Consider the following 11785-nt stretch of genomic DNA (forward strand, 5'->3'; position numbering starts at 1 on the left):
ATTCAAAGCTGGGAACCAGAAGAGAGAAAACAGGTATTGGATGGAAGGAGAGGAAAGAAGGTGCAGAATGTGTTATGAGAAGACAGAGACAATAGAGCACATGTGGAATGGATGTAGCGAAATGAGGGAGAGGAAGTGAAAGGAGCGGGGAGAAATACATAATGAAAACGGAAGGAAGATAGGATGGATGAAAGAGATATAGAAGAGGAGGGAAAGGATAGAGAAGGAGAGGGGTGGGGGATAGGAAATAAAAAGGTTTTTTTTTTGTGGAATGTCTTGGAATTTTTATTTTATGATTATGTGCATACCACTATATTTCTAAATCCGAAAGCCCGTAGAGCAAATAAATAAAGCATTTCTTGTAGTTAAGAAATTATTGAAGAGGTCTTAATGTTCTCTACAAGGATCTTCGCAACTCCAAAAAATGTAAAGTAATGAATAATCCTTGAAGCAAAAATGACCTTGTTACTACATCGTACCATAATAATGATAATACCCTAATAATTGATATTACATTTTTTCTTTATTAGTTTTGTGGTCAGTCGTTTTCAACAGATAAAGTCACTTAAATACATCACCTTCAAGCATAATATAAAACGTGAGCAATCAAGCTTCTAAAAAACTTGCAATATAGTACTCAATCTAAGTACTTAAAATGTTATCCATTATAGTAACTTAAAAAAGTTTCAATTTCTTTCTGAATATCTCATTTGTGATATTCCTATCTCATCATTTCTAAAAGATAATGTAGGACAATGCAGTTTAATTCAAAATAAAGAATTTCTTATTAACATAATTGCCATTACAGTTTATGACAGGAGTGGATACTTGGTGCTAAATTTTAAACAGCGTTGAGTAGGTGGGGACAAGGTGGAGACATGGAGCCACTTTTCGTTGTTTGCGCCATTAGAGCTGTTAATTAAAGGTGTGCGAGTCTGTGTAAGGTAATTAATATTGTTCATAATTTGTAAAGTAGAATAATTGAGACATCAGCTTGTTCGGACTGTGATTGAAGGCCGGCATCTCCAGCGTCTGACGTGGATTGAGAAGAAACGCTGGACCGCCTGATTTGTACAAATTACTTGGTAAAACTTGCGTAATTTAGACGTCGTCACTAATTCCTTTCACACAGGAACCGTTTCGAGTTGTATACGTGACCCTCGCAACACATCCCCGAAAAGACGAACATAACACGAAATCATTTTCATCCGATCATCAAACAGTTTTCAACGAAAATACTTCCAGTAGTGGATCAAGTAATAATAAATAATGGAAATACAAATTTTGGCAAAAATCATTATTACATGGCCGGTTAACGGACACTGTCTGATACAAATTAAATATTTATGAAAAGCATTATTTAAAGTAGAAAATTATTTATGGGTCATCTCCGAAATTTTAAGTCATGCGTTTACTTGACAAAATTACTTTTTTTAAATTTATTTTACTTACAATAATTTTAAATTAAATATTGTTAGTCCCTTACCATTACGTCATTTCCACAATTTGAAACAATGCATATAGAGTTCCCTTGGTATTTTATTTAATAATTATTAAAAATATAATATAATTTCTTTAATTTCATTAATGTCATCGGAAACCGACTTATCGCGGAATCAGGCGATTCAAAATCAAAGAAATTCCTTTTCGAGAGGATTTCCCTTGCCATTCAACGTGGAAACGCTGCAAGCATTCGGGGCACTTTTCCAGATTCCGCAATATTATCGGAAATTTTTGTATTATAAAACAAAGATGTTATGTAATTATGTTATTAATATAAAGTTCCTCCTTTAATTAGTCTAATATCTTTTTTGGAGGGTTGTATCAAATCTTCTATAAATAAATATTCATTAATGTCATCGGAAACCGACTTGTTGCGGAATCAGGCGATTCAAAATCAAAGAAATTCCTTTTCGAGAGGATTTCCCTTGCCATTCAACGTGGAAACGCTGCAAGCATTCGGAGCACTTTTCCAGATTCCGCAATATTATCGGAAATTTTTGTATTATAAAACAAAAATGTTATGTAATTATGTTATTAATATAATTCTATATTTCAGTGAATAACAGTTATTTTTATTTATACAACAGGGAAGGTGTGTCATTTCTTTCAGTGAATTAATTTGATCTAAGGGACGAATTTTAAATTACTTATCCAAAATATAATTGTGATAAATAAATAATAAAAACCAGAAAAGCAAAATAGGTTGTAGACACAAGTGAAAACAAGGTAGGCCACAGAAAAGAACTTTGTGGTACACCAAAGGCTACTTTAATCTACTATTTGGCTTACCTTAACAATCTACTGGCTGTCATGCTAGTACCTATTAGGTGCCAATTTTTGGTATTGTTAAAATATTCTCTTAACCGCGTATTTTAATTCATGATGAAGTGATGATAAGTCTTTATACCTCAATCAAAAAGAGTAAATACTATGAGGAATCCTACCATCTTTGTACGCTAAGTTTCTTGAGTGAATAAAAATTCCAGATTCAATAATCACAAACACGATATATTTGCTCGATAAAACAAAAACATAAAAATACTTGAGATTACATCTGCGATGATTGATGTGATTTCTCAGAAGACGTCTTCATTCGGTTCATTGCAAGCTGTCATACGTACATCATGATTTGTAGCACTATTAATTGACGCTCCTTTATCAATTAATAATTGAATTATAGCCATATCGCCTTCGACAATAGCCAAATGTAATGGCGTTACGTTATGATCTGTAACAGCATTAATCGGTGCTCCGTGGTCCAGCAACAATTTTACCATATCTATATTTTTAGATACAGCCAAATGTAACGGAGTTACGTTATTATCCAAAAGAGCATCAACAGTCGCTCCATTCTCGATTAACAATTGGGCTATACCTACATCACCGCTGTAAATAGCTAAATGTAACGGGGTTACGTTATCATCTATGACAGCATTAACAGACGCCCCGTACTTGATTAGTAATCTGACGATTTCCACCTCTACTTGTTCGTTGTTAGCAGCCAAAGTTAACGAGGTTCTAGCAGAATTGACAGGTTCTATTTTCTCCAGAATAAATTTTCTCTTCTTAAGCATAACAGCCAAGTGTAATGGAGTGACATTATGTAGCATAGCATTCACGGATGCTCCCGTCGCTATTAATAATCGTACGGCATATATTTTTTCACACTTGATAGCAAAATGTAAAAAAGATTCATTTTCCTCTATAAAATTCACGTCAAAATGCTTATCGTGGTTACCATTGCGAAACCTTCTCAAATTCAAGCAACTGCATTTAGGTACCAAGTGGCTTTTAAAACGTCTCCGAGGAATACCACGAAGAATATCTATTAGATAATGTAAGGTTTCACCTTGTTGAAAATAACAGTTTTTTATGGTTTGTTGGACTAGGTAGCAAGAATCTCTTCTAATAATATCTTCACTTTTCTTATTGCTGTCAATCATTAAAGACAACAAATTTTTACAGCCATGAGTCAAGCACCAATGGCAAAATCCTGAATTGTTCTTATGTTTCTTAATATATCTGTACACCTCCTTTACACATCCATGCTCTTTTAAGATTATCTCCGCAGAAACAAGACAATCATTTTTGAAAGCGTAATCTAAAGCATTCCATTGGAAAATTCTGTCACGTTCGTTGTAGTTAAATTTGACAACTTGATACAAAATAGTGATGTTTTTCAAATAGTCCTTCGTTTTTGCCGAATCTGTATTATGAACATGTGACGTAAAATTATTTAAATCTGGTCCAGCGCATGCTGCAATATGTAACGGATTTCTACCACCTCTGTCGTGATGGTTTTTGTTTTCACTATGTTTCACAATTTGTTGGACATCTCGATAGATTACGGCCAAATGCAAAGGATTTTCTTCAGCGAGGACGATATTAAAAATCATCATCACGTTCTTGTATCTAGTGGAAAACAGTTCTTTTTCAATAATTCGAGCTTTGTCGAAGTTACTTGCGAAAAATACGGCAGCAAAATATTCTGCATATGTGTAATGTTCAAACACAGCTTTGCCTTCACTGTTGACTTTCACAACAATTCCCAAAAGATCTTTATTTTCTTTGATTTCGGTCAAAAATTCTTCACCCACATTTGTTTCCACATTCAACATTTTAAAGACATCCATATCGAATAGGGATTCAAGAGCCAATATTTCGTATTTTTTTAAAACGTTCTCCGATTTTGCCAGTTCCAAGTGTGGATATTTAGATTCCAACTTATCCAAGCTGTGTTTGATTTTTCCAGCGAAGAACAAATTATACATTTTCGTTAACAGAAAAATGTTTTCAGTCATGTAACGGTATAAATCTTTATCGTCCAGAAATGTTTGCGTTATAATGAAGAGCTGGAGAGGTATTCCCAAAATCTGACAATTGTTGACGATGTCAGATGTGCTGCTAAAAATTTTACTTATGATGTTTTCTATTTCTTCGTCACTGTATTCTTCTTGCAAGCGATTCTTTATGTAGTGATTTTGCTGATCTTTATCAACTTCCTCCATGTCAAATGTAACCATATCAAAACGTGCTTCTAATTTTTCTTTTAAAGTTTTTCTGGAAAAAACCCACACGTGAAATCCCACAGAGGATAATTCTTCCACGTAGCGTAAAACATTGTTAACGCTTTTGCTTTCAATTTCGTCGAGGCCATCAAGAAAGAAGACGACTTTTTTCTTCAAACGATAAATGTTTGTTATCTTTTTTGAAAATCCATCACTGACGCCTTCTAGTAAACTGTTCAACAATTCATTAACGTGTAATTTTACTTTGAAGAATTCGTTGTGTGCTTTGAGGTCCACTCCGATTGACCAAAATTTCGAGTCACATTCTGTTCTTAATTTCTTCAACAGTGTCGACTTGCCCATGCCAGGACCGGCACATAAAATATTAACAGGACTAGTTGAGAGGTTATACATTTTCTGTTCTTCTATGGATACTTTCGTCAAAGGAAGGTCTTTGAGTAAACGTCTTCTCGACATCACTACTGAGAAACTGTGATCGTCGATCAATCTTAAAAACAATATAGATTTACTGCCACCCTTTTTAGAAATGTCTTGTAGTAATTGCTTCGAAAATTCTTTATTTGTAGCGATAATTGTAGAATCGGTTGAGATTTCTGTCGATCTTAAGTAATGATCAACATCGATGACGTTTATTTTGAGTTGAAGACATTTATCTTGAAACTGTTCTATCCTTCCGGCGAAGTCAATAAGGGGTAAATTTTCCGCTAAAAACTTATCATTCAAAATTGTATGTATTTGTAAAACCGCAACAGAAATTTTTCGGTCTATGTAATATCGAGGAAGAGATTCTATTTGTTGTCCAACTAGAAAGTTAACATTTGAAATATCTCTCTTGGCTCAACACATCCACCAATTTCTTCACAAGATTCGATCAGATTTTCTAGCGTTGTTTCTTCTCTACCCTGCACAGACAAGCGACATGTCCGGATAACTTCTTTGTATAATGTCTCGTTAATCGATAAGTCGTTCAAATTTTTGAAAACTCGAAATCTCGACAGTTTTGCAGATTGAATTCCTTCACCCACTAGAATAAATTTTATCTTGTCTTCTAGCTGATGGAGTTCCATTATTTGATAAATCAACTTTTCTGAATTTTTGTTGAAATCGACGATGAGTGGTTTTTCAAAAAAATAATGCAATACTTTCAATTTCTCTTCTGCTTCCAATTTTGTTACGTATTTATCAACTATTTTGCTTTGTTTCGCTAGACGCATTAAGCATTCGTCAGTTGATATATCAGAGCCCATTTTGTACAGTTCTTTATAGGTTTCACATTTCTCCCTAATATCCCCTTCAAGATCACAATAATTTTGTGCAAAATACTCATTAAAATTTGGAAACGAGTTATTTATCAAGGTCACATCAAAGGTTTTGACGAGTTTGTCAAATAGCTTCAATTTTTCATCTTCACGAATAGAAAGATAACGATTTGTTATCATAAACGGTGATAAAAATGTATCGATAAGAAAAATATTCACTGTTGTTTTGTCAATTGTTTTGGTTGCGAACATATCCCGATGCCAGTTTCTGAATAAATCTACATAACATAAGGCTTCATTCTTGTTTTGCAAAATGGTAGTGATGTCTCTCTGGAGATCCCTAACATTTTTTTGGCAAAGAAAGACTGTAAGTTTTGCCAAGAACTGTTCATAATCCGATTTCGTGAGTTCTTCGTCGTTTGGTGTGTTTTCGTTCGTTTCAAATTTGTACACGTTTCCTTGTCTGGAACTAGTGTTGAAGAACATATTTTCTTCGCAATGATGGTCTTCGATCATGGTGAAATTAGTTACTTCTCCGATTCGTTTAGGATCAAATTCAGCATTTGTGTAGAGAATGAAGTGGCATTCCTTGTTTTGTTCGCTCAAGTTTTTAAATGCTTTGCAATATTTTTTTAGACTGAAAGCGCTGTCTGTTGTTTCAAAACTTCTGGGTGATAACTTCTTGGTCGGGTTGTCTTTGTGCTTAAGTTGAATGGCGAAGCGAAATTTTTGCTTGTTTTTCATCGATACGCTGATTACAACGTCGTCCATATTTCCGAAATTTTTGACGTTGCTTTGAATCGAAAAGTCTTGGACATCTTCATTGTTAAGTTTTAATGCAAAGTATGCAGGAATGAGAATTTCATATTCTGCCCCCAAACCAGGTGTGTTCTACAGAATAACAATTATACAGAATTTGACAAAAAAAGTGTACAATTACAACAAATTCATTTCAATTACGAAACAATTACCTTAGTCGCCATAATTAAACCAAATTAACAGTCACCGGTTCATAAACAGAACCAATATACACATCATATTGAAAATAAGATTGAATCCTCTTGTCCATCCATAACTCATAAGTTTGTTTTATCACTGAAATTAATACAAATTTGTAAAAATTACTACTTTATCAGAGATCAGAGAATGCATTAGGTTTAAAACTAGATATGTATATTTTAATGTATACATTTATCAACAATTAATTACCTAAACATAAATTCAGACAATCAACAATAGGTCCTTATTTCGTCACCCAATAATCTCAAGATCTATTTTTTACTGCAACAATAACAATAGATTAGTACAATATCCGTTGTTTATCAGAATAGATTTTATGATAACATTACTGAAGTAAAAAAATGTTACAATTAATTTTCTTCACGACTATTAAAGAATCAGTGCATTCTTGTTGGATATTCAATGAAAGAATGATATCAATTCCACGCCTCGTGAGAGAATATGCTGAACTCCACAGCTGTCGGCCCTCGTATTTTCATTCCACAACGGCAGATGTCCAATCGGATGCGTTTGTAACAATAAGTCGCGCATCGTGTAGCAAGCGCTACACGAGGCACAATTTTAATTGTCAAATATTAACAATCAAATTAAATTCAATTCTTAAAGATTGTTTTTTCTTGGTATAGTCGTGGAGAAAGTATAGTCTGCAACTTGCGTATTATGGCTTTTATTCACTCGGACGATTCCATCACTCGCCTACGGCTCGTGTTGAAATTTTCATCCTCTTGAATAATAGCCATCGTTATACGCTCTATTTCACAATCGGTCAGTTATTTCGCTTAAAATAAAAAATAAACTCTTTCGGTTCGATTCATTAATTTTAAGAAATTCGCAATAGAAACAATCAAAAAAAGGAGAAGTATTGTTTACTTTTCAAAAAGAAAAAAACAACCGTACAGTGAATAACATAAATATACTGCACCTGAATAAAAAAAATAGTACTATTGCGGGCAAAAAAAGTGGGACATCAATGTCATTGTCTTGACTTTTAATGTGAAATAACCCTTATCTGATTCTAACCCTACTTTGAATTGATTGACGTTGTCATTAATAATTTGTAGGTTGTAGGGAATTATTATAAGTAAACACGTAGTGATAGTGAATATTTATTTAATGCAAAGTTCCAATCAAAATCTACCTTTATCAAAAGAAGAGGGCATTTGGAAAAGGAAAATAGAAGTATAAAATAAATTTTTAAACTGTCAGCTGGAATAGTGTCAAAAAATGACAATAAAGCTTGAACTGCATTGAATTCTTCACAACTGACAGAAATTTGATGTCCCACTTTTTTTGCGCGCAATAGTACGGTTGGCTTCAAAAAAAAAACTGTTAACTGTTAGAAAAAGTTCTGTCAGATTTTATTAAATTTTTATAGTTTCAAACGACCTTTTAGAATTTAGGTTAAAAAACTGCACTTATGTGTCAGAAATACTACTGTCAAACATACACAAATTGACATAAATTGACAAATTAAATTTCCAATTCACATTAGGTAAGATTTCATTTCCCGGTTTTTTTGAAGCCAACTGTATATGTTATGATTTATTCTAAAATTGTATGTAAAAGGTAATTACCTTGCAAGCCAGGTTCATTCAATTTAGGTTTCAGCAAACTGAATCCAAATACCAAAGATGCACATAATATTGCAACGTTATTCACTGGTTATTTAATGGAACATTGTTGTCACTAATATGATATGATATCGCATTCGTCTTATCAGTATTATTAATCGAAGTACTATTGGGGATAAATTACTTTGGTCGTCAAAGTCATTTGAGTGATATAAAGTTGTAAATCAAGCATTAGGATGGTTAACCTTATTTTTTACTACTGTCAATACTGTCAACCATTATTACTGACTGTCACTGTCAGACTCGTCATTGCAAAAGTTAAATACCGAAAAATGGACCACTGAATGAGAAATTCCAAGGAGGAAAATGAGGAAATATTGAAAAGGTTTCCACAAGGCAATTTGGCTCATGGACATTCCCTTAGAAGCGGGGGAGACGATTCTAAATTTTTGAACGGTGGAAGGTGTCATAGTTTTGACAAGAGAAAAGTCAATCATTTGAAATTGTCATGAATGTTGACTTGACGTTAATGCTTGGTTTAGGTACATTTTTTTTTTTTTTTGAAGTGACAGGAAAAATAATGACCAAAGTATTTTGTCCCCAATAGTACGAACCATTTATTTTGCTTAATGCATCAAGACTCGGATTTAGTTCAATTCTAGGTTATCTAATAGGATGTGGTGATATGTACATATAATCTAACTTGATAACCATATGAAAACAAATTATAATCTGAGAGATTATTTAAAAGAGAACTAATTTGATTTCAGAACTGTGGTATCTTTGATAGAACCAATTTAGAATAAAATGTCATGTACAAAGTGATCAACTAGAAAACAAATCAAGAGTGCTACCTCATCTTCTGTTTTATCGAAACGTCTGTCTTAGCTTGACGCATACGCATATATGTACATGCTATACACAGTCGTTTTGTTCGTTGCCTACCGCTAAAAAAATTGTTAATTGTCATTATACATTTTTTGTAACACATGAATAATGGGTTTAAAAGAAAGTTATTATAATTATTATTATTTATTATTGATTAAGGAAAAAACACACATTTACATAAAATTCCTTTTTAAGGTACGTAATCTTTGGTCACAAAACTTTAAAAATTATTTTTTACAATACTTTGTTGTTTTCTGTAAGAAAAATACAAAAGTTGTTATTCGCCTAATTTGTGGTTGATTGAGAACTTATTCGTATCCTTTTTAGCAGTTGCTTTAAATTACGCCAAGGATAAGAAATAAGTTTTCACAAAAACTGTTTGAAATGTCCTGCGTCTATTGTGGTCCAGACAGAGTCGAACTCGTCTCTTGACAAAATTCAATTATGGCGATCTTCAATATCAATGTGGTTTCTAAAAATAGAATTTTTGAGATGGCCAAAGAAAAAATAATCTAGCAGTGAAAGATCTAGTGATCTGGGAGGCCATCGATCAACGCTGATTATTCTATTATAAAAATATTGGTCAAGCACCATCCTGTTGAAACATTCCATGTTGCAGTTCCTCCTCGTCTTTATAAATTCTCCTAAAATAATCTTTCTGAATTTATAGTGTCTTCAAAAAATATGGGTGCTATTAAATCAACTGGTGAGATACGATACGATACGATACGATACGAGTAATTCATGCCTATTATACGCTTTCGAGAAATTACTATACAAATTCCAACTTTTTGTGGATGTAAACCCCGTTGCACATATTCGTGGGGATTTTCACTTGACCATATTCTTTGATTTTGCGAATTTACACGTACCTATCCAAGTCAATCTAGCCTTCATCATTAAAAAATGTTAAATCTAGTATATCATCATTCATATTTTCTTCAAACCATCGACAATAATTCATTCGTTTGGGATCATCTGTGGGTTTTATTTCTTGCAACACACGAATTTTATAGGAAAACAAATTAATATCCTCCTTCAAAATTTTCTGACAAGTGCCATAACTAAAATTAACTTGCTGCCTTAAACGCCTTGTGGAAATTGAGGGATGTTCCTCCGCAATTTGTTGAACATTTAGATTTCGTACTAGAGGCCGACCTGACTTCTTCTTAATAATGGATCCTGATTTCCTAAAATTAGGAACTATAATTTTTATACGCTGATACACTTGTTGATAATAATCACTATCCATCCGGTTCGGATGTCTGGCTTAAAATTCTTCAATGCAAAGGGGTATAAAGTAAGAGCAGTCTCCATTTTCTTGTTTCACCCCGATTCGAAAATAACATTCTGTATAGTAAAAATGCTTTCTCTTCAATGGTAAAATCCATTTTACCACTTATTGTGGGATAATTATTGTTTACAATTAATTACAGCGAACATCTGTTACTTTGCCGAAATAAAGAGTTGTTTTCAAGGTGAACAACAAGAAACCGTTCCTTTGAAATAATTGATGTTTAGATGACATTTCAACGAAGAATCAGCTTTCCAGTGGCGTAGCATTTGGCAATCATCTATTCTTACGAATGTAAAATGTTGCTCTTGTTCTGATAATAATATCTGATAACAATAATAATATGCACATTTATAATTCCAACGTTTAAAATTCATAATTCAAGTAGCATTTGAAGTCACCAATCACCAATTGTCTACGTCCATGCTTTGAACGCTTATTTGCGTATGATTCTGCTACGACGTAACCGATAATTTGCAACGCCTGCTCTGATTTGGATTCTTTTTGATCACTTTGTATATAAATGATATCACATTGGCATCAGCGAATAATTACTTCTTTAGTTTTACACCAGTTTGGTCTGTGTAAAAAAAATAATACGAATATTTTAGACGGTGAAGGTTTAATTAGTAATAATAGAATTAGCTCAAGTTAAAAAAAATGTCATTTTAACACATGTTTCCTTTATTAAAAATTAAACGCAGTTGTTATTAGATTGTCAAACATTAAAAAATAAAAAAAATCACTCATCTGATTCAACGAAAAGAATAGATTTTGTTAAAAATGTCCTTTAAATTTTGAAGGTTACCTTTTAAAACAATTAATGAAAAGTTGCCAAGCAACATTTTGGACACCCATTAAAATCTGTCAAAAGTGGGCGCGCTTTAGCAGAAAAATCAAATTCTGTAAATTTATTGAAAATACTCTAAAAGTAGACTACAATGGCAGAAATGTCAATATTGTTGAAAAAGGAAACAATGTTGGCCTATGGAGAATGTCGTAAGAACTTCAATGACACAGTTCGTTAAGAATCAGAGAGACGTCAATTTATTTGAAGACACAGGAAGCCTACGTGAACTAAATTACCTTGCTAAAATATCCCGATCGTGTTTTAGTCCTTTAAGGAAGAATTAAAGCATCCAGTATAATAAATTACGTCCAAATGTTGTCTTTAACTTTGTAAGTATTTGTAATGTTAGAAAGACAAACGTCAAATAAGCC

The 11785-nt window shown here is 33.0% G+C and overlaps 1 protein-coding gene across 1 annotated transcript; it reads right to left on the reverse strand.

Moving 5' to 3' along the window:
* Window positions 1-2490: 2490 nt before the first annotated feature.
* On the reverse strand, window positions 2491-8528 carry LOC138126240 (uncharacterized). Its single transcript, XM_069041963.1, has 4 exons — window positions 8386-8528; window positions 7001-7072; window positions 6763-6886; window positions 2491-6682 (listed from the first exon to the last, which is right to left on the reverse strand). Exons 3-4 carry the CDS (start codon window positions 6772-6774, stop codon window positions 5336-5338), a joined length of 1359 nt encoding a protein of 452 aa, XP_068898064.1. The 5' UTR covers window positions 6775-6886; window positions 7001-7072; window positions 8386-8528; the 3' UTR covers window positions 2491-5335.
* Window positions 8529-11785: the final 3257 nt, after the last annotated feature.

Source organism: Tenebrio molitor, chromosome 3 (genome assembly GCF_963966145.1).
Source record: "Tenebrio molitor chromosome 3, icTenMoli1.1, whole genome shotgun sequence".
NCBI classification, from domain to species: domain Eukaryota; kingdom Metazoa; phylum Arthropoda; class Insecta; order Coleoptera; family Tenebrionidae; genus Tenebrio; species Tenebrio molitor.